Source organism: Microtus oregoni, unplaced genomic scaffold, assembly GCF_018167655.1.
Source record: "Microtus oregoni isolate MIOR12 unplaced genomic scaffold, Mior012 000026F_ref0000081, whole genome shotgun sequence".
Classification (NCBI taxonomy): Eukaryota; Metazoa; Chordata; class Mammalia; order Rodentia; family Cricetidae; genus Microtus; species Microtus oregoni.
Genome location: NW_024543085.1, coordinates 33,934,149 through 33,960,499, shown reverse-complemented (window position 1 = coordinate 33,960,499; position 26,351 = coordinate 33,934,149). Strand labels below are relative to the sequence as shown.

General features: G+C 47.4%; 2 protein-coding genes across 7 annotated transcripts in view; one reads left to right on the top strand and one right to left on the bottom strand.

Moving 5' to 3' along the window:
* The first annotated feature begins 937 nt into the window (after positions 1-937).
* On the top strand, positions 938-16,492 carry Klrg2 (killer cell lectin like receptor G2). The gene is made up of 5 exons (XM_041675754.1): positions 938-1,729; positions 9,247-9,348; positions 9,685-9,830; positions 15,481-15,584; positions 15,927-16,492. The coding sequence occupies exons 1-5, from the start codon at positions 964-966 to the stop codon at positions 16,045-16,047; spliced, it is 1,239 nt and encodes a 412-aa protein (XP_041531688.1). The 5' UTR covers positions 938-963; the 3' UTR covers positions 16,048-16,492.
* A 6,589-nt stretch (positions 16,493-23,081) lies between these two features.
* The window catches only part of LOC121463502 (putative RNA-binding protein Luc7-like 2), a 58,439-nt gene continuing 55,169 nt past the window's right edge, over positions 23,082-26,351 (bottom strand). For all 6 annotated transcript variants that reach the window (XM_041675756.1, XM_041675758.1, XM_041675759.1 and 3 more), the window contains one exon: positions 23,082-24,364. In XM_041675756.1, coding sequence (XP_041531690.1) covers positions 24,202-24,364 — 163 coding nt within the window. In that variant the 3' untranslated portion in view covers positions 23,082-24,201. The remainder of the gene's footprint in view (positions 24,365-26,351) is intronic.

The window sequence follows — 26,351 nt, the reverse complement described above, 5'->3', positions numbered from 1 at the left end:
TACAATAATAAACACCATATGCAGGCCAAGCGTGGTGGTGCAGGTGCACGCCTTTAATTCCAGCACTCAGTGCTTCTGTGAGTTCGAGGCTAGCCTGATCTAGAGGGCAAGTTCCAAGAGAGCCAGGACTACCTAGAGAAATTGTCTCAAAAAAAAAAAAAAGACAAACAAAAATGCGAAACAAATGAAAAACCCCACAAATCTGTATTGCTACCTCACCAGGCAGGCGGAGGGCCCCACACTTCGTGGGAGTATGAGCGTTCATTTCTCACTCCTTTTTGTTATTGTTATTGTTTGTTTTGGTGAGACAGGGTTTCACTGTGTAAACCTTGACTGTTCTGGAGCTCCCTACGTAGAGTAGACTGGCCTTGAACTCACAGATTCCTTTGCCCCTAGAGTGATGGGATTAAAGGTGTGGGCCAAGGCCCCTAGCTCATTCCTCATTCTCCAAATATGTTAGTTTCACACTTCCAGAGTTGGAATCAGGACTTGAATCTTTTACCCTCTCCCAAATTGTGCAACCAGTGACCCTCTGCCACTCTTTAGAAGAACATCCCATCCCTTTCCTTTGCTCTGATACTTCTGAAATCATTGTCCACACGGATTTAGCCAATGGCTTCCCGCCTAATCTATAACAGAACCCACACACGCGGTACAAAGCCAACTCAGGGAACGGGTGGGGCTCGGGATGAAAGAGACGGGAATCTGCTGGTCTCAGGTTCCCAGGGCTGCTTTTAGAGCCACCCCACCCTGTGACTCGCTCCGCCAACCCCGCCCAGCAACCTGTGCCACGGAAAGGCGGGGCTGGACCTCCGAGAGGCGTGGCCAATTCGTAACCACAGCCAATCACAGAGGGGTCCTTTAGAGAAGCGTAAAGTTGACAACTTCAGGGACCTACGCGAAGTTTCTGGGAACCCTGCCTAGTTACAGCGCTCGGCGTGTCCTGGGGACTCGGCGTGCGGGATGGAATGGACCCGGGAAGCTTCTGGGGGAGGCCAGGCCGCGGCCGGGTCCCCAGAGGAGCCCTTAGAAAGCCCGGAAACGGAGCAACTGCGGATTCCCGTGGAGGCACCGCAACCCCGGGTTCCCGACGGTATCCCGAGGCCGGAGCGGACTGGGCGGGAGGCGGCGGACGCCGACCTCCGGGAGCTCTCGGAGGAGAAGCCGCAGCCTCCGGCTCGGTCTGGTCCCCCGCGCTTGCCGCCGCTCAGCCTGGGCTATGGCGCTTTCCGCCGCCTGGGCTCATGCAGCCGCGAGCCGCCGTCGCCGAGCCCCAAGTGGGCCGAGCAGCCCCGGGACAGCAAGGCCGAGCTGCAGCCCTGGACGGCGTCAGAAGAGCCCGGGTCCTTTGCGCCCATGGAGCTGCAGGTAGACGTGCGCGTTAAACCCGTGGGCGCGGCGGGAAGCAGCCGCTCGCCCTCGCCCGCGCCGTCCACGCGCTTCCTCACCGTGCCGGTGCCAGAATCGCCCGCCTTCCCCCGCCGCTCCGCGTCCACGCTCCCGCGGCTGCCACGAGTCCCGTCATCGGGCTCCACGTGGGGTCGTGCATCGCCACTGGCTGCCACCCCGACCGAGTGGATCGGCCCCGCCGAGGGCAGCGCTGTCCCCCCGGGCTCACCCACCTGTCGCTGCCGCTGTCAGGAGCCCGGACTGAGCAAAGAAGATGCCGAGCTGCTGCAGCGCGCAGGAATGGACAGCAAGAAACTGCCACGGGCCATCACGCTCATAGGTGAGTGCTCAGCAGTCTCGGTGCCCAGGCCCTGAACCAGACTAACCAGGAGCCCCGCTGGCTGCCTCAAGCCCATCCTGCTTCTCCGTCTCAGAAATAATAAGAACCAAACCAGGATCCTGCCCCTCCCCCGGGGAACTTTCTTATTTTTTCTCAGTGTGAGCGGCATCTTGGAGAAGTACGAGTAGAAGGAACTTCGGGTGAGGGGAAATGATTCACAATCACGTGGCCTGGGTACGCCTCCTAGGACGAGGCTTCTCCCCCCCCCTTTCCCCCCCCCCCCCGCCTTGAGGAGGGTCACCCATCCGCGCACCTTGTGCTGGCCTAGTGCCAGACGTCTGGGATGTGCGTAGGTTTTATTTTGGTTGTGAAGGGGAAGCGAGCCAAACACTGAAGAAAGCCCCCGTGTTAGTTTGCTTTCTCTTACTGTGATAAAGCACTGACCAAAACCAACTTGGGGAGAAAAAGATTTATTTGGTTTATAGGTTGCAGTCCATCAAGGGAAGCCAAGGCAGGAGCCTGGAGGCTAGAACTGAAACCAAACCACGGAGGAAGGCTGCTTCCTGGCTTGCTTTCTTATACCACCCCACCCCCCGCTTGCACCCCCATCCCACCCGTGGTTCCGCCCTCGGTAGGCTTGGCCCTCCCACATCCATCTTTATACTAAAATGCCCAACTGATGGAGGTATTTTCTCCAGAGAGCTTCCCTTTTCCAGATGACGCTTGCTTGTCTCAAGCTGACAAAACAGTAACCAGCCAGCCCCCTAAAGGTTACAAGTTGTTCTGAGTGAGGAATGGCTCTGTTGTTTAGGTTTACTACGGGACCATCCTTGGTTGGGGGTGGTAGAGGTTCATTAGAGACTGGCAAGACCAGTCTGAAGAGGCCAAGTGCCTTGCCCAGCGGGTCAACTGCCCCAATATGGGGCAATGAAAAGGCAGGACAGTAGCCAGCACGTTCCTGGGAGTCCTCAGACAGAGGGAAGGCTTGAGCCTTAGATCTCTAAGACCGTGGAGAATTCTGTGAGTAGTTATCCGCGGAGGATATGAGTTCACCGTTGCTGTTCTAAGTTTTCCACACACTAGGTGCCTCTTGCTCAAACAAATTCATTTTCTTGCATTGGAGGTCTGACACGGGCTCCTACTCCAAGGTGGGGGGATCAGCAGGGCTGTGCCTCTCACTGAGGTTCTGGGGGTGGGGTGGAGGCTCAGATCCTCTGCTGTCAGCCCCAGTGGTATTAGGCTGGGTTCTTCTGCTCTCTCGCTTTGCCTCCCTCCTCATGGGTAAGGACCCTCATGATCACGCTGGGACCAGAACAGCCTCCAGTTCAGGATCAACTGACCTGTATTCCCTGGTTCTAGGGTTCTAGAGGTCTAGGGACATCTTTGGGGCAATGGTATACCAGCCTATAGCTTTTTACCAAATTCTTTCATATTTATTTTTCATGTTTACTTTTAAATTTTATTTTATACGTAGGAGTGTCTGCATGTATGTCTGTGTACCACTTTTGTTCCTGGTGCTTACAGAGGTCGGGAGAGGGTATCAAATCCTCTGGAACTGGAATTGAAAGCAGTTGTAAGACCTACCTTGTGGGTGCGGGAATCCAACTCAGGTTTCCTGCACGAGCAGCCAGTGTTCTTTAACCACTGAGCCATCTCTCCAGTTCCTTTATCAGATTCTTTTTCTTGCTTCCCAGGGGCTGGAATTATAGGCGTGCACTACCACCACCTGGCTCAGATTTTTTTTTTCAAGACAGGGTTTCTCTGTAGTTTTGGAGCCTATCCTGGAACTGGCTCCCTAGACCAGGCTGGCCTTGAACTATACCAGAGATCCTCCCTCTGCCTCCCGAGTCCTGGGATTAGGAGCAGATTTTTTTTTTTTTTTTTTTTTTTTTTTTTTTTTTTTTTTTTTTTTTTTTTTTTTGGTTTTTCGAGACAGGGTTTCTCTGTGGCTTTGGAGCCTGTCCTGGAACTCGCTCTGTAGACCAGGCTGGTCTCGAACTCACAAGAATCTGTGACCTAAGAAGAACCAGCACTGAAGTGACGTTGCTGGATTTGCTTGAGAAATTAGCTCTGACTGTCTTATGGAGGAAGGCTGAGGCAGCTCGAGGCTGAGAAGAGTCAGGATTTATGGTAGAGGAGGGGGCTCAGGAGGCGGAGTAGGTGGGCAGGACCACAGGTTGGATAGAGCTAAGCTAGAAGGGGAGGTCTCTCCCAGGTGTCTGACTGGATGGCAGATTGTCAGCTCTTAAAGGAAAACGTCGGAAGAGATGGAGAAATAAACAAGGGTTACATTGGTCTGTGGGCTCCTGCTTGGCTGGGGAACTCTGCCGAGCGCTTGATCCTGGGAGGTTGAGCAGGTTATCTCAACAAGAGAGGCAGTGTAAACAAGAGTCTGATCTGCTGGACGCCAGGTCAGCTGCTTCTCAGTCCTGTGTGTACGTAGAAGGAGCAAACCACTGTGGAGAGGGCTGGAAATACTGCTGCTTGGTCTAGTCCCTTCTTTCTTTGGGCGGGTACTGAAGGAGCTGTCTAGCTGTTAGTGAAGGAACCAAAGGCCGAGAGATATATTTTAAGACAAGGTCTCAGGTATACTAGGCTGGCCTCGAGCTCACTATATAGCTGAAGAGTGACCTTGAACTGCTGGGGTTTGGGGGATGTGCCACTCCACCTGGTTTCTGTGCTGCTGGGGATCACATCTGGGGCTTCAGGCAAGTGTTCTACCAACTGTTGGGGCAGCTGGCAGGAGGGAGAGGCGGTGGGAAAGCTGAGAAAGGCGAAGGGCTGTAGCCTCCTCTTCTCCCTCACATTTTGGCTTGGACTCTTATCCCCAAGGGAACTTAGGGTTGCTACCTCACACTCTCATCTGGACTGTGCTTTGTTATCCCAGGATTCTTCACAGGGGCCATGATGGCCTCCAAAGTATATCCTTGGGGGGATGGAAGGTAAAGGCACCGACTTGCCTGCTCTCCAACACCTGGCACACAGTGGCTTCTCAGACAGTCTGTCTATTCGTACAAGTCAGAACTTATTACTCCCTGCATCCCTCTGGGGAGAAGACAGTGTTTGATCTCAGTGGTTGTCTTGCAATTGGCACACCTCCTATGGAGAAGGGTTGCCCCACCCAGCCCCTGGCCTCCGGGAGTCCATACTGCCAGGTGGCCATGCAGTGGGGAGCGGTCACAAAGTGAGAGGACAAGTTAGTCTGACTGTGGGGCAGAGGGCAGGGAGCCTGTTGGCGATGAGGGCTCTTTGGTGGCGCTGAGACAGCGTTAGAATTCCAAAGATGGCCTAGGTTTGATGGGTCTCAGGGGAGTGGTTAGGATTTTGAAGCAAGGATGTTCTTGGAGCTCAGTGCAGAGGAGACGTCCATGTCATGGAGAGGAGCCGAGGCCCTGGCCAGGGGAACCTGCTAAGCCTTCCACTGGCATAAGCCCCTTATGTTCTTTTGGGGACATGATGTCTTTTAGCAGTAACTGCAGGGCTGCGGGTAGGGAGAAGACGTGTTAAGGGAACCCAGATGTACCAGTGTTTTTGCTAGCTGAGAGTGTATTTGTGTAACTTGTGTGACCAAGAGTTGTTTAGTAGGCCGGTAAGGTGACTTACACCTGCAACCCTGGCACCCAGAAAGCTGAAGCAGAGGGCTACATGTGGAGACCCCATCTTTAAAAAAAAAAAAAAGTGGCATGCGTGGGGAAGCCTGTAATCCCAGAATGCCAGAGTTGTTCCAGGATTGTTGCAAGTTTGAAGCTAGTCTGGGCCAGAAACCTCCAGGCCAGCTGGACTATAGAAATCCTATTTTCAAAACCCCAAACAGAAAATGGTGGTGTGGGGGCTTCTGCTTTAACTCTGCAGGGGCCTGAACTAGGTGGGTCCGCTGCCTGGTTTAAGAGGACTTACCCCCGGGTTTCTTTCATGCTTTGCTTCCTGAAGGTCAGAGCTAAACAAAGGTTCAGCTACAAGAATTGCAGTGGCTGGTGAATTTATCTTCCTTGTAAAGTATCCCCTTTTGGTAACAGGTGTATTGAGATGCACTTCATAGAACATACAAGGAGCCATCTTACAGTGTGCAATTCAAGGGGTTTTACACATTCAAGGTTATGCTACCACCACCAATTGGTTTTAGATTTTTCTTTCCATGCTGAGAACAAACCTTCCACCCCCAGATCCACCAGTCTCTCTGTCTCGAAACACTCTGTGGACATACATGTCACTGGGTTCACAGAACATGCACCCTTCCATCTGGCTTCTTTCTGTTTTGATTGTTGACAGGGTTTCCCATGTAGTTCAGGCAGACCTGAAAGTCTTTTTTCTAATTAATTAATTTACTTTTATGTGTATGAGTGTTTCCCAGGTGTGCCGTGGGCTCGGAGTAGGGCATGTAAGCTGCCATGTGGGTGCTCTGGAAAGGCAGCCAGTGTTCTTAATCCTTGAGCCCTCTCCAGCCCCTGGCCTGAAACTCCTAATGCCCCTGCTTCAGCCTCCTGAATGCTGGGACTACAGGATTGTGCAGCCATCCTTGGCTGCCTGACTTCTTCGGGTTAACCTGCTTTCAAGGTTTGTACGTGCTGTAGCATGAACCTGGTAGTTCTTTCGTTTTTATTGCTGGATATTATTCCATGGCATGAATATATTGTGTTTTGATTATCTACTTATCAGTTGATAGAAATCTTGGAAAATACCTTTAAAAGACAAATCGTGTATTTAAAAATTCCACAGAGGCTCAAGAGATGGCGCAGCACTTAAGAGAACTTTCCAGCACCCACAGTGGGATGCTCACAGCCACCTATAACTCCAGCTCTGTGGGATCCAGCACCTTCTTCTGGTCTCCAAGGGCATGTACAAGCAAACACACACATGAATGTAGTTAAAAATAAATCTGAAAAAAATTAATATTCTAGGCCTGGATTTAGGACTCTGGTCAACAACTGCTTCAGCATGCTTGAGAGCTTGGGTTAGTTCCCCAGCACAAAATTTTTAAAAAAAATTAAAAAAAAATTAAAAAAAACCAGTTTTCAGTGTTTTATCCCCTTCCCCTCCCCCCACCTTCCAAGACAGGGTTTCCCTGTGAAGCTCTGGGTGTCCTGGAACTCACTCTGTAGACCAGGCTGGCCTCAAACTCACGGAGCTCCACCTGCCTCTGCATCCCGAATCCTGGGATCAAAGGCGTGCGCCACCAGCCCTGGCACAATTATTCACTTCAGATAAAGTCCCGCAGCAGAACAGTCTTGACTTTCTTGCGGCTTGAGGAAATACGGTAACTACTTTCCTACCACCCTCACCCTCGCAAGACCACACACCCATTGCTGTCCCTCATCTCTGAGAAGAGAATGACCCCGATGGTCTCACAGCCAGGTTCTAGGAGGCCGCAGCCCTCGGTGCTCTCGTGTCCGGAGAGATCTGGTTTCGGAGGGCTTTGTGGCTTCCATCGCGCCTGCGCCTCTGCTGAAGCACCGACCTGGCGGCTGCTGCTGCTGCTGCTGCTTTCCCCCACAGCTTCTCCCTCTGTCGCTCCAACTTTCCAGGTGTGAAGGCTAATGGATTCGTCAGCTTGGTGGAATCTAGATTCAGGCAGGGAGATGGACCTCTGGGAGGCCTGTGGGGATGGTTTCTCTGATTGTGTTCACTGATGTGGGAAATCCCGTGTTAACTGTGGGCAGAACCATTCCCTATGCCGCGGGTCTTGGACTGTATAAAATGGGGTGGCCAACTGCACTAGGGATGCATCCATCCCTCACTGTTTCCATCTTGTGGAAGTCATGTGACCAGCTGCTTCCAGCTACTGTTGCCTTGACTTCCCCGCCAGGAACTTGAACACTTGAACTGTGAGCCGCAATCAGCCCTTTCTCCCTAAGTCACTTTTTTTTTAATTTAAATATTTATTATGTATACAGTATACAATATTCTGTCTGTATGTCTGCAGACCAGAAGAGGGCAGCAGACCTCATTACAGATGGTTGTGAGCCACCATGTGGTTGCCGGGAATTGAACTCATGACCTTTGGAAGAGCAGGCAATGCTCTTAACCACTGAGCCATCTCTCCAGCCCCTCCCTAAGTCACTTTTGTCAGGGTGTGTTATCACAGCAATAGGAATAGGAACTAAGATACAGTCGTCCTCACTGTCAGGATGACACGCAGCATTTAAAGGCGGGGCTTGGGCCAGGCATGATGATGATAAATATATTTATTTATTTATTGGTGGTCGGTGACACACATGCAGTGTGAAGGTCAGGGGACAACTTGTGGGAGTGGGCTTTCTCTTTCTACTGTGCGGGTTCCAGAGATGAAACATCAGGCCCTGTTGAGCCATCTGCCGGCCTTGGTCACAGCCTGTAATCCCAGCTCCTTGAGAGGCTGAGGTGGGAGGATTACCTGAGTTTAGGACCAGGCAGGCAGATCTCTGTGAGTTTAAGGCCAGCCTGGTCTACAGAGTGAGCTCCAGGACAGTCAGGACTCCATAGTGTAATGGTTCTCAATCTGTGGGTCACAGGGGTCGCCCAAGACCATCAGAAAACAGATATTTATATTAAGATTCATAAAAGTAGCAAAATGACAGTTATGAAGTAGCAACAAAAATAATTTTACAGTTGGGGTCACTGTATTAAAGGGTCTCAGTGTTAGGAAGGCTGAGAACCTCTAACAGAGAGACTCTGCTTCAAACAAAACAAAACCCCTAAAGGCAGGATAACAGAAACCAGGTGGCTGTGTCCTTTCTCCGCCCCTCATACTCATTCCCTGCCTGCAGCCCCTCTACCGGGTGCCCTTGGCCTTTGAGCCCTAGACCAGGCCCATGGCTGCTGACCACCCACGGCTGCGGAGAACGGAGTCTGCTCCTGTGGTCAGAGGCCACTCGTTCATTTCCCAGAAATAATCTCTCAGGAACTATATTAGTTAAATCACTGCTTGGCCAATCACTTAAGCATATTTCTAGCTAGCTCTGACATCTTAAATTAACCCGTTTCTATTATTTTATATTTTACCATGAGGCTTGTGGCCTACCAGCAAGGTTCCAGCTGACAGCTTGCGTCTTTCTCCTCTGGCGGCTCCATGGCGCCTCCTTCACTTTCCCCCGTCTTCACTTCTAGAGACTAGAAAGGCAGCTGAGATTTTGATAAAAAATCGTGTAGAGTCAGGACTTGACCTTGACTGGCTTTGACCTTGTAGAGCTGCGGTCGAGCCCCTGCTCCTTCTTCTGTGACACAGTGCCCGTGGTGTTCTGGATTCTCTCCCCCTCACCCACAGCTGTGGCAGCTACACTTCTGTCTGGCACACAGGCACACCACATGGTGTGTGTGCATCGCTTGCTGCATTTTCCAGAGCCTTTATCTCCTAGCGTGTGAGAAGGAGGCAGAGCATATTCCAGCACGTCTCCTCAGTATGAAGCTCCGATCTAACCCAAGTGCTTTGCCTGGGTGACCATGGAGATGGTGCCAGGGTGGGGTGGGCGGAGGCTAGTGTGGCTTTTGTGTCGAATGTCGTGGTGGTGGTCTCATAACTTGCCTTTCTGTTCCCTTTCCAGGGCTGCCCCTGTACATGAAGTCCCTGCGCTGGGCTCTGGTGGTCATGGCTGTGTTCCTGGCTTTCTGCACTGTAACCATTGTGGCACTGGCCTCGAGAGGTGGTATGGTATTAGAGATATCATAATATCCCGTCCCTACCCTGTGCCCTTGAAGCACCTTTGAGACCAGAGAGAGCAATGTGCAGCCTGAAGAAAGCTTGGCCCTTTCCTCCCTTTGGCCATAGCTTGTGGCCCCTCTCCAGGGGAGCGTCTCACAGTGCAGGCTGTACAACCTTCCTAAGGGTCTCTCTGCCACCCTCTTTCCCACCTCGAAGCTCACCAGCTCCCTACCCATAGATTCACTCCCTTGGCAGAGGTCATGGCCGGGTTTTGTTTTTTCCGTGTATTCAGGCACAGCTCCTTAGAATCTCTCCTTGACCCACAGATCTCTGCTTTCAGGAACCAGGTGCCAGCCATGCCCTCAAGACTGGCTGTGGTCTCAGGAACACTGTTACTACCTCTCGGAAGAAGCCCAAGACTGGGAGGGCAGCCAAGCATTTTGCTCGGCCCACCATGCCACGCTGCCCCTGCTGGGCCACACCCAGGTAAGAAAGGCTGGCTCGAAGAGGGATGTGCCATCCCAGGTCCTTGAATTTTAGCCCTGGAAGAAATCTCTAGATCAAGTCTTTCATGCTATTAGAGTCACCAACGCCCCAAAGGGCTAAAGTCACATGCACAGGGACCAGATATCAGGTGTCCAAGGGTTTCCTTCTAAGAAGGCAGAGGTAGGACAGCCTGAGTTACTTAGCCAGTTAACAGTAGAGGCAGGCTTGCTGGGAGAGACCCATGGGCCCTCCCAGGATGTGGTATAGAAAGACAGCATGAGCAGGGCTGTGGTGGCGCATGCCTTTAATCCCAGCACCCAGAGGCAGAGGCAGACGTACCTCTGTGAGTTCAAGGCCAACCTGGTCCACAGATTGAATTCTAGGACAGCCAGAGAAACTCTGTCTCGAAAAAGAAAATACAGCATGTTTATTGGTGTGTAAGTGTCAGGGATTGGTTGTAAGTGCTGGGGAACAAAGTATCTCAGAAATTACTTAGTGCCTTGTGACCATAAACAATCCTCTTTCTTTTCTTTTTTTAAAAGACAGTCTCGCTATGTAGTCCTGGCTGGCCTGGAACTCTCTGTGTAAACCAGGCTGGTTCAGATTCAGAGGTCCACCTGCCTCTGCCTCTGTGTCCTAGGTGCTAGAATTCAAGGCATTCCCCACCACACTCAGCTGAAAAGATGCATTTTTGTTGATGTGTGAACCTGGCCAAGTCTCTTCAGCTCTGGCTGAAGTTTCCTCATCTCTAAGATGAGCTGGTAGCCCTTCCTAGGGTATCACACACTGCAAGGTGTGAGTGTGTCTGCATGTGAGTACAGGGCCCAGGAGCTGGAATTGCAGAGGGCTGTGAGCGTCACCTGATAGAGATGCTGGGAACCAAATTCAGCTCCTCTGAAAAAGCAAGCCTCAGCTGCTGGTGACCTCTTTGTGCCTCCCAAACCAGCACCACCTGGGAAACTCTTACACATCACTAAGTTTAGCTACCAGCATAAGCCCGAGCCTTGGTCCCCTCTGGACCACAGCCCCCGAGGAAACACGTCCCAGAAGGTTTGCCTCAGTGACGCCTGTCTCTTCTTAGTCACAGCCCTTGCTGACCAGCATAAATTGTCCCAGGGAAGCAAAGGCTTCACTAGACTGGTTATATATATGATTATTTACTTTTATTTTATATGCATTGATGTTTTACCTTCATGTATGTCTGTGTGAGGGTGTCAGATGCCCTGGAACTGGAGTCACAGACAGTCATGAGCTGCCATGGGTGCTGGGAATTGAACCCAGGTCCTCTGGAAGAGCAGCCAGTGCTCTTAACCTCTGAGCCATTCTCTAGCCCTTTCGCCTGCTTTCTCACAAGCCTGTACCAGGGTTCTCTTGAGTAACAGCACTTATAGAATGAATTACACACACACACACACACACACACACACACACCCACACACACACACTTTCTGTTTATATAAAGGGATTTATTCCAGTGGCTTACAGGCTGTGGTCCAGCTAATCCAACAATGACTGTGCTTTTTTGTTTTTTGAGGCAGGGTTTCTCTGTAGCTTTGGGGCCTGTCCTGGAACTAGCTCTTGTAGACCAGGCTGGTCTCGAACTCACAGAGATCCGCCTGCCTCTGCCTCCCAAGTGCTGGGATTAAAGGCGTGCGCCACCACCTCCTGGCTCAATGGCTGTCTTTTTAAGGAAGGTCCAGGAATCCCATAGTTTAGCCCATGAAGCTGAATGTCTCAGCTGGTCTTCAGTATTTGCTGGAATCCCAAAGAAGTAGGCTCTAATGTCAACGAAGGAATGGCCTTGCTAACCAGAGCAAACAATGAGAGCAAGCTTCCTTCTTCCATGTTATATAGACTTCCAGCTAAAGCTGTGACCTAGATTAAAGGTCGATCTTCCCACCTCAAAGATCCAGATCAGAAGTGGGGTTTCCCACTTCAAATGATTTAATTAAGAAAAATTCCCTCACAGATGTGCCCAGATTTGCATTTTAGTTCATTTCAGATGTCAAGTTGACAACCAAGACTAGCCACCACAGGGGCCATTATTAATCAAGAACATCTCCCCCACAGACTTGCCTAGAGACCACTCTTGGGGGGGGGCATCTTCTCAACCAAGATCCCCCCAGCTATGTCTCTGTTGGTGTCAGGCTGACACAAGCACGTGTGGATGTGTAGCCGTGGGTGTGTTCTTGCGTGCGGATGCCAGGGGTCTCACTGGGACCTGGGGCGCACCAGTTTGAGTGGGCTGAATGGCCAGTGAGCCCCCCGACACCTGCCTGGCTCAGTATGTAGGTGCTAGAGATCAAACTCTGCTTCTCGTGTTCGTGTGTCGAGCTCTTTACCAGTTAAGCCTTTTCTTCACCTCCATAGCTAATTTTATAACGAGAAAACATCCGCTTAGCTCAGCTTCAGAAGTTGATGGGCATGGTGCCCATATCAGTTCAGTTCTAGAATGGGTGGCAGGTGGTGGCAGGCAGGAGTGAAGGGTTCTACTATAAGCCAGGAAGCAGAGATAAACTTACAGCTTCTTCAAGGGTACACCTCTAGGAACCCAAGGACCTCCCTGGGTTCAGACCTGAGCACTGATGGAGAACTTAGAGCTTAAATCAGAGCAGTCTAAGCCGAGAAACCAGCCCAGTTCCCTGCATCAAAGCCCCACCCAGCCTGGCTGCATCTGCAGAATAGAAACAGTGGAGACATGGTTAGGTCCAGAAGTGGGTCCCTAGAGAGTGCGTGAAGCTGGGGCAAGACCAGCAAGTGTGGGTTCGCCAGCTAAGCCCTATGCTAATGCCTCCTGAAACAGCCAGCCAGTGTCCTAACTGCCACCAGACAGCCTGGCCCTGCCCTCAGACAGATCAGATGCATTCAACCCACAGTGACCTTGGACCCTCCTCCATCTGGGGGCAAAGGTGTGTTTAGCCATCCAGTTTGGAGCAGCTTGAGATCAAGCATTTGTACAATCTAACTGAAGGATCAGTGCTCTGAACACAATCATATCACAATGTGTTCTTTATGATACTTAAATGATTTGACTTGTTCTGTTTTTCATCTGCACATGCATGAACATACATAAACACAAAATCCTTAAGTGTGTGCGTGTTTCTTTTTCTTTTTTAGTTGTCTTAGTTGCTGATCTATTGCATGAAGACACACAATGATCAAGGCATCTCTTTTTTTAAAAATTATTTTTTTTAATTTATTTATTTATTAAGGATTTCTGCCTCGTCCCCACAACCGCTTCCCATTTCCCTCCCCCTCCCCCGATCAAGTCCCCCCCCCTCATCTGCTCGAAGAGCAATCAGGGTTCCCTGACCTGTGGGAAGCCCAAGGACTGCCCTCCTCTATCCAGGTCTCGTAAGGTGAGCATTCAAACTGCCTAGGCTCCCACAAAGCCAGTACGTGCAGTAGGATCAAAAACCCACTGCAATTGTTCTTGAGTTCTCAGTATTCCTCATTGTCCGCTATGTTCAGCTAGTCCGGATTTATCCCATGCTTTTTCAGACCTAGGCCAGCTGGCCTTGGTGAGATCTCAATAGAACATCCCCATTGTCTCAGTGTGTGGGTGCACCCCTCGTGGTCCTGAGTTCCTTGCTCGTGCTCCGTCTCCTTCTGCTCCTGATTTGGACCTTGAGATTTCTGTCCGGTGCTCCCGTGTGGGTCTCTGTCTCTGTCTCCTTTCATCGCCTGATGAAGGTTAATATTCCTGAGGATGCCTATGTGTTTGTCTTTGGATTCACCTTATTTAGCTTCTCTAGGAATAAAAATTATTTTTTATGTATACAGTGTTCTGCCTGCACACCAGAAGAGGGCACCAGATCCCATTTTAGATGGTTCTGAGCCACATAATTGCTGGGAATTGAACTCAAGATCTCTGAAAGAGCCGGGCGGTGGTGGCGCACGCCTTTAATCCCAGCACTCGGGAGGCAGAGGCAGGTGGATCTCTGTGAGTTCGAGACCAGCCTGGTCTACAGAGCTAGTTCCAGGACAGGCACCAAAGCCACAGAGAAACCCTGTCTCCAAAAACCAAAAAAAAAAAGATCTCTGAAAGAGCAATCATTGCTGTTAACCTCTGAACCATCTCTCCAGCCCTAAGGCAAGCACTTTTCCTTTTTTTTTTCTTTTCTTTTCTTTTTTTTTTTTTTTTTTTTTTTTTTGAGATAGGGTTTCTCTGTAGCTTTGGTGCCTGTCCTGGAACAGATCCTCCCACTTCTGCCTCCTGAGTGCTGGGATTAAAGGTGAGTGCCACCATCACCCAGCTAAGGCAGCTCTTATATAAAAGAAAGCATTTAATTAGGGGCCTGTTTACGATTTCCGAGGGTTGTCCATGATCATGGTGGGAAGCAGACAAGCATGACAATGGACAGAGAGAGACACTGGGCATGGCGTGGGCTTGTAAGATTTCAAAATCCTCCTCCAGCGATACACTTCCAAAACAGACTAGACCTCTTCCATCAAGGACACCCTTCCTGATCCTTCCCAAGCAGTCCATTAACTGGGGACCAAGCATTCAAATCTATGAGCCTGTGGGGGCCATTCTCATTCAGACCACCAAAGCTATTTGGATTTACTGTTAAAAAGTAATATAAAGGTGTATACAGCAGACACTCCTGCAACCCCTATCCCTTAGAAAGTGGAGACGGGAGACTGGAGGCCAGCTAAATGTGGTGATGTGGTGACCCCATTTACCAAGTAATCTGGAGTTTCAGGCCAGGCAAGGCTACATTGTGAGAGACTGTTTCAAAAGCAAGCAAGAATAATCAAGGACCAGTATTTAGAAGGACATTTCTCTTTGCTAGCCCTATCATAACTCCTTTTGGATTCTATTACTCCTTAAGTCAATATTCATGCACACATTTTGGTTTGGTTTTTCACCAAGGTAAGGTTTCTCCGAAGCCCTGGCTATCCTGGAACTTATTCCGTAGACCTCAAACTCATAGCCTCCTGAGTACGAAGATTAAAGGCGTGCATCAGCACCGCTGGCTGTTTCTTATTGCCAAGGTCATGCCACATTTTAGTGTACTGATTATTTGAGTGGGGGACACACACATGCACCCACTACAGTGTATGTGTGGAGGTCAGAGGAGTTGGTTCAGTCCTTCACTGTGTGTCTCGGGGATTGAACTCAGCTCACCAGGCCAGGCAGCAAGCCTTTTAACCTCAGGCCCATGCCCAGCCCCAGACTCACCTTTGTGGTGGCTTTAATACTATTGATCCAGTGCAAGATAATTTTGCTCTTGTAGGGGACTGCAACATTAATCTGTCCCATACTCCTCTACACCTTAATCAACCCCTGTCCCCATGAGCCAACCCTTCCTGGCTACTGGCTGATGCCTGGGCATGCTTGGGTCTCCCAACTTGGCCCAGGGTCTCTTTCTCTCCTCTGAGCTGCTTGAGTCCCCCATTGTGTGGTGACTGTCATATCCTCTTGAGATGGCATCGCTCTCATTTCTGGTCCCCAAGTCTACAGAGGGGACCAGGTTACCAGTGAGCATCCAGGTCAACTTCCATAATTACAGATATTCTACATGGCAAGATCTTTGAGCTGATTCCTTCCTGGAGGGGCATGTTGGGATCCTGCAAAGGCCTTGGGAAATGGGTGCCCTTGTAAGCCATGCTGTGCAAAGAACAGCTGCTTGCTTTTCTCCCTCAGGACTTCCTAAGAAAATACCAGATTACCAAAGACTCCTGGGTGGGGGCCCAACGAGGCCCTGAAGGCTGGCACTGGATTGATGGGGTCCCCTTGCCATCCCAACTGTGAGTAACTGGGTTCTCTCCTCTGATGTACTATAGCCTCCTTCTGCTCCACCCAGCCAAGGGGGGCTAGTGCTAGCATTGTTGTATCTTTGTCACTCCAACCCTGGTGTGGGTCCCCAACCCATTCACCCAGGCAGAACTGTCATGTCTACTTTTCAGATACAAGGTCTGTGGCTTAGGAACACATGTGCCATGTAGCTGACCAGTGGGGGACATTGCCAGGCTTCTTTGCAGATATTCCTTGCCCATGTGCAGTGGCTGCTGCAGTGCCCGTCCTGTCCAGGAGTGGGGGCCCAGCAGCTGAGTGTCTTCTTTCTCCTCCCTCACCTCACCCCACCTCAGGTCCCCAGAGGACAACGACGACCACCCAGACTTCAGCTGCGGGGGTTTGGAAGAAGGTAGGCTCGTAGCTCTGAACTGCAGCTCTCCGAGACCCTGGGTCTGTGCCAGGGAGACCAAGTAACTTGGTGTCCTGTGGTAGAGCTGTCTGGAGCCGTATCCATTGCTTTTCCTTTGGTGTGACCAGAACATCTGACAGAAATTACTTCAAGGAGGCAAGAGTTACCGGGCTCGTGATGTCAGAGGGCTGCACCTGGCGGAGCTGCCCAGTCCACAGAAGCTGGAGCCAGGGGTGGGAACAGGTTTCAAAGGCCTGTATCACTGCTGACATACCTCCACAGTCCAGGTTCTACCTCCGAAAGTTCCCCCAGCCCCCAAACCCAGCACTACCAGCTGGAAACAAACTGGTAACAGGCATTTCAGATTCAAAGTGGGGCATTCCTGTCACAAGTCCCCTGAAGACGCATGGCAAGATCTCTCTGTGTAACCCTGGTTGGTCTGGATCTTATTGTGTGGTCCACAGTGGCCTCAAGTTCTTGGGCAACTCTCCCCAAGTACAGAGATTGTATGCTAACACACCCAGCCTATGGCTAACTCATAATGCAAAATGCATTCAGTTCAATTTCAAGAGTCTCTTTTGGGGCTGGAGAGATGGCTCAGTGGTTAAGAGCACTGATTGCTCTTCTGGAGGTCCTGAGTTCAATTCCCAGCAACCACATGGTGGCTCACAACCACCTATAATAAGATCTGGTGCCCTCTTCTGTCCTACAAGGCAGGATACTGCACAAATAAATAAAAAAGAGTCTCCTTTGTTTTTTGAGACAGTTTCTTTGTGTAACAGCACAAGCTGTCCTGGAACTAGCTCTGTAGGCCAGGCAGGCCTTGAACTCAAGAGATCCACCTGCCTCTGCTTCCTGAGTGCTGGGATTAAAGACATGTACCACCACCACCCATCCAGTTAACCACAGTACTTTAAACTTGAGAAAGAAGCTGGGCGGCAGTGGCACATGCCTTTAATTCCAGCACTTGGGAGGCAGAAGGACTTCTGTGAATTTGAGTCTATCCTGGCTTATAAGTCGAGTTCTAGGACAGCCAAAACTGTTACACAGAGAAACCCTGTCTCAAAACACCAAAATTAAAAGAAAGAAAGAAAAAAAAGAGGGAGAAAAAGAGAGGGACCTCTGGGTGTATCTGTGAGGGAGTTTCTAGGCTGGGTTGATGTGGAAAGACCCACTCTCAATGCGATTGGACCATTCCATGGGCTGGGATCCTGGTGTGAATAAAGAGAAATGAGTTGGGTGCCAACACCATCACGTACCAACATCACACCACTGGAACATCCTGTCACGTCTTGCTCCCCAGTGTGACACTGACTTTGAAGGCCTGAGCTCTACCAGCTCCCTAATGTCTTCCACAAGCTGCTAGGTGTTCCTGTCACTAGGACCCCTTCCCTGATGCTTCTCTGGAGAACGGTTTGAGGTGTTTGCTCATGGGTATAGTTGGAGAAGCAAGCCCAGTTGCATTATCCCAGCATCCCCACACTATAAGTCTACTGTGTATGTCAGTCTGTCCAACCAGCCAGCATCCTTTTAGAGAGCGGAGCCATGGGTCCGGAAGAAGAGGAAAGTCCATGCCCTTACAGACCATTAGCCTGGCTTTTTGAGTCTTCAATTTACTAGTGCTGGGATGAGTGGGCGGAAATGAAGCCAGCAGTGCTACAATCAGAACTGTGCCCCTCTACTGACCCGGGTCCCTTCCCAAACTATGGAAGGTTAATTCCCAGTACCTGTAATGTGATCTTTTTAGTGGTGTGTTTGTGTGCAATCAGGTAAAAATGAGGCCATCTGTGTGGCCCATCAAACATGACTGGTGAAGAGAAATTTGGTGGCTAGCAAGATTGCTCAGCGGGTAGAAGCTCTGCTGCACAGGTGTCAGCCCCCACTTAAAGGTACACTTGAGTCCCTGTCCAAGTTCTGACCAGCAGAGGACAACCTATGCTTTGGGGAGAGGCTCACCTCAAACTGCAAAGGCATTTCCCACAATGCACGTGAATCTGTGAGTTAAAGTACATGTAAGTCCAAGGACACCCCAAGAACAGTGGGGAATCCAAACAGCAATGCTGAGCAATTCCAGCCAGGAAAACTGTCTACCTTCTTCCATTAACAGTTCCGGTGCTCTAGCTAGTGTACTGGCCAGTATTAGCACATCTAATTCCCACCACGACCTAGTAAACTAGGGGTTAAGTTGGACTTCTAACTATAACTATACACAACAAGAAAAAACGATTCTAAGTAGCCCAAGCAGAAAGGGGGAACTGAAGAGGCTTCTCTCCATGTGTCTACCTTCCTCCTTTTGGGCCACTTCCTCAGTAGAGTAACACAGTCACCAAATGTGCTTCACTAACCCATCCTCAAATCAAAAGAGACAACCCAAGATGAAAGCTTCTAGTCACAGAAAGGTGACCTCTCAGGCAGGTGCAAGCGCCACTCTGGACTGCTGAAGTCAGTTACACTGCAACCAAAATGGGAACTTGGACACCGCACTTCAGTACCAGTACAGTGGGAGGAAGGGTGAGTTTCCTGAACAGGAGAGTAAGCAAACAGTACAGCGGACAGTGAGAATCTTCCAAGCATGTGCTACTCCCCTATTCTAAAGCTGAGAGTCAAAGAGGGAAGAGAAAGGACTTACAGGGCAGCAGAGGGGAGGTTATGAGTATTGACCCTGGAGATGGATGTATTCCTGGCTGTCCTGATAATCACGACATAGACCAGGCTGGCCTCGAACTCACGGAGATCCAGCTGCCTCTGCCTCCTGAGTGTTGGGATTGAAGGTGCTACATCTGGCCACATCTCTTTTTTTTTTTAAAAAAAAAAGTATAATTTTTGTATGTGTGAGCAAGCATGTATGATGTGTTTGTACACACATGAATGTAGGTGGGGTGTGACAGTGTGCATGTGGAAGAAGACAATCTTCACCTCCCTTGTTTGAGTCAGAGATTCATTGTTCACTGCTGTGGAAGAAGACAATCTTCACCTCCCTTGTTTGAGTCAGAGATTCATTGTTCGCTGCTGCACATGCCAAGTTAGCTGGCTGTGGCTCCTATCTCACGGTAGGAGCCACCACACCAGGTTTTATGTAAGTTCTAGGATTTAAACTCAGATCTTTACATTTGTATGGCAAGCACTGTACCACTAAGTTTTGTGCCACTCTACCAGGCTTCTTGGACTTTTTATTTTCTCTGTGTGCCTGTGTCTGTCTGTCTGTCTCTCTTTTGAGACAGTGTGTCTGTTGCCTTTGGAGCCTGTCCTGGAACTAGCTCTTGTAGACCAGACTGGCCTTGAACTTACAGAGATCCACCTGCCTCTACCTCCTCAGTGCTGGGCTTAAAGGCGTGTGCCACCACTGCCCAGCCTTTGTTTTTTTTTGACACAGGGTTTCTCTGTGTAACTTGGTGGGCCATTGAGATGACTCGGTGGATACTGTCACTAGCCTGAGGACCTGTTTGATCCCTCACATAGTAAAAGGATCAACTCCCTCAGGTTGACCTACACATGTACCCTGTGACACAAGCATGCATACAGTCAATAAATGTAATAATTTGATGGGAGAAGGGAAAACATGACCAAAACATATTGCAAAAATTTTTCCAAGCAGTTTTAAAATTTAGGCCTGTTTTAAATCAGTAACTGAGATTTGACTTCCACAAAACAGAGTATTTCAGGAGCCATTTTTGACAAGATCTCATATAGGCCAGTCAAGCTTTCCCGGTATGTACTACCATGCCCAGCACACGGAGTACCTTCTGACAATGTAGGCAGCCCATGAGCATTGCCACTCAAGGTACAGATATCCTCTAATACCCAGTTATGAGGCAAAGCGTAAAGGCTACTTCTGCCTGTTCTAGTTCACATGAAGAGAACTGTGCACTGCCCTCTTCTGGGTCTGGCTCCTTCCACTGGGTACGTTCTCAAGTTACTCGTTTCTACTTCTATTAACAATCATTTCCCTTGTGTGGATGGATCACTTGTCTGATTTCTAATCGATGGACATTTCAAGTATTTGTAGTTTGGGGCTACTATCAACATAACTGCTACAAGCATTAAAACACAAACCTTGTGTGGACCCATGTTTTCGTTTCCCTGGGTACAAAGATTGCTAATGAATTGTGGTAAGGACGTGCCTAGTTAACAAGAAGCTGCTGAGCCTCCTTTGCTGGAGCAGCGGTACCATTTTCAGTCCTGCTGGCAGTTCCAGCTGCTGGTTGTCTCCACTGGCACTCAATACTGCTATCCATTTCCTGTGGGGCATTCCAGTGGGTATGCGGTGGTGCCTCATGACTGATGGCCTCAGGCACATTTTGTGTGTGTATACACTTGGTGATCATTTCCTTTGTGTGATTCTCATTATGTTCAAAGATCAAATATTGAGAAATCTTGCTTAAAATACCCATATGTGGAGGCTGGAGCACTGACTATTCTTCCAGAGGTCCTGAGTTCAATTCACAGAAACCACATGGTGGCTCACAACCATCTGTAATGAGATTTGATGCCCTCTTCTGACATACAACATACATTAATAGGTCTAAAAAAAAAATCCATGTATTTGCCAGGTTAGAGCATTTTACTTGTATTGTGTTCATACATGTGTACAGGTGGCACTGGGTGGAGGCCAGAGACCAACCTCAGAGCCAGCCCACCTTGTCTTTTTGAGGCAGGGTCTGTCATTAGCCTACAGCTCACCAGTTCGTTAGTCTGGTTTGTCAGTGAGCCCCAGGAGCCCACCTGTGATCCTCACAGTCAAGATCGTAAGTCCATACCACCATGCCTGGCATTTAGGGATCCACCTCAGCACATTGTAGGCATGTGCTGACAGCCATCTTCCCAGCCCAGGACAGAACTTTTGTTTTTTGAGACAGGGTTTCTCTGTAGCTTTGGAGCCTGTCCTGGAACTAACTCTTGTAGACCAGGCTGGCTTTGAACTCACAGAGATCCGCCTGCCTCTGTCTCCCCCGAGTGCTGGGATTAAAGGCATGCGCCACAACCGCCCTAGAACATTTTAAAAATGGCAATTTAGATGAAAATCCAAGTGTTCCTCAACTTTATAAAAATTCTCAGAACGCTCAAGTTGAAAAACTGAAAATAAACACTCATAAAGCTCTCTAATACTTAACATTTTACACATTCACTTTTATGTATATGTGCATACAACTGGGCCATGTTTCATGTGATATTTCAGACATCAAATAACTGTTTTTATATAATGCAAGTTTACCACCCAACAAATTAAAAAGTTCTTTTCAGTCCATACAATCTCCCTGTTTCTCTACTTTTCCCCTTACATTGGAGCAGGTTCTATGGTAGCCCAGTTTGGCCTCAAAATCATTGCAATTCTCCTGCCTCCCATGTGTCTGGATTACAGGTATAAACCACCATACCCAACTAATTTAGACCACAAACATGCTTACTGGCTAGTTTGGTTAATTTTTTTTTTATTTATGTGCATCATAAGTGTTCCGTCTGCATGCATGTCTGTCTGAGGGTATCAGATCCCCTGGAACTGTTACAGTTAATTCTGAGTGGCCATGTGAGTGCTGGGAATTGAACCTGGGTCCTCATCAATGTTCCCAACTACTAAACCATCTCTCCAGCCCCAACTGGTTAAAGGTTTAGTCTCCTTTAACCTAAAACTTTGACCTTTTGAAGAAATTGGACCAGTTGTTTTGTAAAATGACATACATTCTGAATTTATCTTATTTCCTACAAATTAGAACTTGGGCCTGTTTTTAAGACCGGGTCCTTATGTGATTTCGATACTGACTATTCAGAGATCACATTTTTACAAACAAACCTTGCCTAACGTTCAAAAGTTGCCCAGGCTAGTTGGTATTCACCTTGAAATTCTCCCACCTCAACTTCTCAACATGCCTGGACTTTGGGAGTGGAGTGCTTGTCAGCAGACACTTTTGACAGACTACTCTGAGATATTGGGTAATTCCTATTGATATCATGGATTTGTTTTTGCAACTCTGGAACGAATTCTGGGACATCATACAGACAGACAAGTGCTCAATCACTGAGCTCCACTCCAGCTGTCAAGTAAATTCTACCACACTTTCTGGGGGAACATTCTGAGACCTAACATAACTCACATCCCAATTTTGCTGATTATTTTCAGGTTCAAAAGAAAAAGTTGAAGTAAACCAAGACTGTAACAAAGGGGTTCTAGAAACGGCAGTGCCACATACAGCTTTCCTTCATTCTCATTTTGTCCCAGCACTCCTGAGGCTCCTTTATTGTCATTCCCAGCTTAGGCACACTATGCCTAGAAACTCAACTGATCCAGGTCTGATCAATGTCTGGCTTTCAGCCTAACACCTACTAGGCTAGCTAGGGAAATTAGGCTGATCCTCAGACATGGTTGTCATGCAGGCCTCGCAAAGCTCAGGAATATCTTCTGGCCCTGGCAATGCTCATTGATAGACCCCCTATCTCTACAAACAGAAAGCCCTCATCACCTGTTTTAACACCCAAAGAACAACTATTGTCTCAAACAACAGACGAAAGAAGAAATATTAAAAGGGACTTGGGATTGTCTTACTGGTATCCTAAAGTATTTTCACCAGGTATGGTGGTACATGGTTATAATCCTTAAACTGAATAGTAGAGGCGAGAGAACCAGGAGTTCAAGGTCATCGTTGACGACACAGTGAACTGGAGGTCAGCCTGGCCCCAAAAGATGGAGCAAGGAACCTGGATCTGTTAAGAAGGCACTTTTTGTAAGCGTGAGAACCTAAGTCCAACCCCCAGCAAAAAGCCAGGTGTGGTAGTACCCACTTGCAATTCCCGTGCTGCGATTCTCATTCCCGTGTGTCCTCCATAGGGCTCTGGCCAGACATCTAACCTAATCTGTGAACTCCAGGTCAATAAGATCCTGTCTCAAAGGAGACTACAGCAGGCCACTAATTTGTGTCCGTCCCCCCGACCCAAGACCAGGCAGTGCCTCTTGGCACTGAGGCAAAGGCACAGTGGTCAGGAATTCTAGGTCAGTTTGGATTACATGAGACCTAACTCCTCCCAAAAATTATCTTATATATACTAATTTTACTAGTTAATATATTGTTTCTAGAAGGACAAAAGTTATTTGTTAACTACTAGGTAGTCATTAGTAAGTAATTAGCACTTTAATGCAGAAACTGTTGGTTTCATTATATTGGTTACATATTGACTTTATTCAGGCTTGTCAATTAAGGAATACAAACAAGAGACTCTTAGTTGCTTCTACAGGTCCAATCTTTCCTTATAGAAGCTGTTAAACACAGCTCTGAAGTAGTGGAGTATAGTCAGCAAGAGATTTGGGTGGAGCAACAGTTCATCTGAAATCCACAATTACATATTTACTACCTTTGGTGCCTTGTACAGTAAGGCACTGTTAAGGATGTTACAGAACAGAGGAAAATAGCACAGCAAAGAGTTCTAGTGACAACTTACTAAACAGGTTACAGAGTAATGATGGTAGTGATGATGATTGTTTCTTTTCCTTTTATTATTTTTACAATTAAGAGTATAGCCTTTATACTCCACACACTCACACACACACAATAAAACAAGTGCTTATTATGAAACAGTCCCTGCCCCATCCCCAATATACTGAACATAGCAGTTTTAATAGAACAACAACAAAAAAAATAAAATAAAGACAAGTCTGGTTTCAAACTTTCAATAAAAAAGCAAAAGTAACGCAACAGCTGTTCAACTCTAATAGGGCCCCAAACAAGACAGCCCTGTGTAAGTTTCACCAGCACACAATCCGGTAGAAATGCTCAACTATAATCAACTAGTAATTGAGGTGAACAGAACCTTAGAACAGAAGTTATATTGCTTCCCTGTCCCCTTTTCTCTTACAGTTGGAGGCACAGGTATTAGGAGATACAAAAGTCAAAGGAAGAAGAATTATAAAAGAAAAATTCCCAAAGCTGCTGCTGTTTGGAATAGAAGATAGAATTTTACAAATGTTCAAAAATTGCAAGGCATTAACACAATTCATACACTATCACTCCTACTTGAAAGAATCAGCGTCTTATTATGTAAAACTGTACGTTCAGAATGGTATTACAGGTTCACCAGAAACTATGGATGTAGTTTTAGGCTTTATCAAGGAAAATAGGTTCATATCTAGCCTGGATCAGTATCTAGAACTGTCACCCCAAATGGCTGTGAACTAAATAATAGCATGTTAACTCCATAGGAAGCTTAAGGATTGAAGATATATACACGGCTAATTAGATCTCCCCTGCTTCCCGCTCTTCAGAGCTCCTCCTGTCTTCTGATCTGCCATTAGCACTCTCATAGGACCGCTTCTTATCTTTTCGATCTCGGTCACGAGGTGATCTGTCTCTGTCACGTGATGCTAAGTCTTGGTCTCTGAATCTTTCTTTTGAGGATCTGAAAAATATTAATTTGAGGAGCAAAATATGTTGGGACACCCAAAATCCAATCAAAGACTAGGAGAAATATTAAGTTTCTGATAGCTGAAGAAACAGATTAGAATACATCTGACAGCAGACTTTCTGACAGAAAAGAGCATGGCTATAGCTGACAGGGGCACCAAAACAAGATTGGTGGCAACAAATAGCTATATGTTAAAAGGCCTAAATTAAACAATGATTTAATTCTTAGTATTTGAGATAACCATGAACATTCTCCAATTAATAGATATTTAATATAAAAATAATGTATAGGTAATAGCTTTTAAAAGTGAAAGGTATCAGATTCCAAATTGGATGGAGATCAATGAATTAGTATAGATTCATATCTTTTGGGCTAAATGGGTGGACAAAATAAGGAAGTGTAAATCATACACAATCTCAGGGTGTAGGAGTCTTTCTGTTCTATCAACTTTTAAAATGTAAAAATGCAGAACCATCCATAGCTTGCTGGTTGTACAAAAACAGGCTCTCATCACATTTGTTCTACAGGCAGCACTTTGCAAACTCAAGAAATAGAACTACTCAATAATATGGCTTTAAATAACCATTTGCTATTTCAAAATCTGCTTTACTCCTCAAGTGAATTCATTAAAACCAAGATGGAAGGTATCAAAAACTGATTAGGCCAAAATAAAATACTGTTTCTAATACTATCTCCATTCTCACACCCATTTTCAAAGAAAGTACAAAAACAAAACTTCATTTCAGAAATTCAACCAGAAAACAAAACACAGACATTACATAGAATCTAACTATATTGATTAGCATAGAATATATACTTTCAACACCTAAAATGAATTAACAAATATTACATTTATTTTATTCTTTACAGGTGATACAGAATGTTTACACAAATTTCTCAACCAAGGTTTAGAATTATGATCAGAGGCACTGCCAATTACTACATAATACTTTTTTTTTTGTCAAGAATTGGGAGTTTAAACCTAGGACCTCAATATGCTAAGTTTGCATGCTACTAGCCCTAAAAAAGCAATACTTTCAGGAAAACATAAGGCAAGATAAAAATACTACTATAACCAGTTTTAAAAATATAGATAAGGAGAGCATTGTAGTTCAAATATAAAATGTTCAAAAGGCTCATGTACTGTTGACTTGAAACTGCTGGGTGGTGCTACAGAAAACGTCGAGGTCATGAAGACGGTACAGCCAATGAAGTTTAGCTCTAAGTTCATAGCTAAATAGCCATTAAGAAGATTCTGTCAGGACGAAAATAAGTCAAGAAGGGAGTATCTTATATCTTGTGCCTAATCCCTTGTTCTATCTTTCTTCTGTCAGAAGGTGAACCTCTTTACTCCACTATAGGCTCTCTGCACTGGTGTTCCCGTTCACCAGGCACGGGCCCAAAAGCAAGAACTGAAATCTCAGACAATGTGAGAGAAAAAAAAAAAAAAAAAAACCTTCATGTTGTTTTCAAGTGCTTTGTCATAATACAAAAATATGGTAACAAATGATTAAAACAAAAGCTTGAAAAATTAACACCAATTTAGATCATTCTACTTGAGGTTTTATATGCCCTTTTCCCCCCTTTTGTTTTATTTTCCGAGTCAAGGTCTTTCTCCCTAGCCCAAGCTGGCCTCAATTTGTGGCAAGTCTCCTGCCTCAGGCCCTAGAGTAGCATTACAGGAGCTCATGCTTAATAAGCATTTAAAAAATAATATGCTTAAAAGACAAAAAGTCACATTCCAAGTCACACAAGCCATCTATCTCCAAAGCCACTATTAAACATAGAAATGATCAATAGAACAATGACATTAGATGCTGGCAAGTCCCTGAGGTCAGTGATAGTAACTGAAAAAGATGAATTAATGGTTGTACAAGATCACACATACCCTACATGCAGTAAGTTTCTTAAGTGTGACTGCTGAAAGTCTAATAAGCCAAATATTCCTATTACTTCTATTTAACGATAGGGTAAAACAATA

Excerpts from the sequence above, each read along its gene's own strand:
- Klrg2 (XM_041675754.1), top strand. The coding sequence starts at position 964 with ATGGAATGGACCCGGGAAGCTTCTGGGGGAGGCCAGGCCGCGGCCGGG. Across the intron at positions 9,349-9,684 it reads GGCACTGGCCTCGAGAGGTG|GAACCAGGTGCCAGCCATGC; the intron begins GTATGGTATTAG and ends CTCTGCTTTCAG. Across the intron at positions 9,831-15,480 it reads CCCTGCTGGGCCACACCCAG|GACTTCCTAAGAAAATACCA; the intron begins GTAAGAAAGGCT and ends TTTCTCCCTCAG.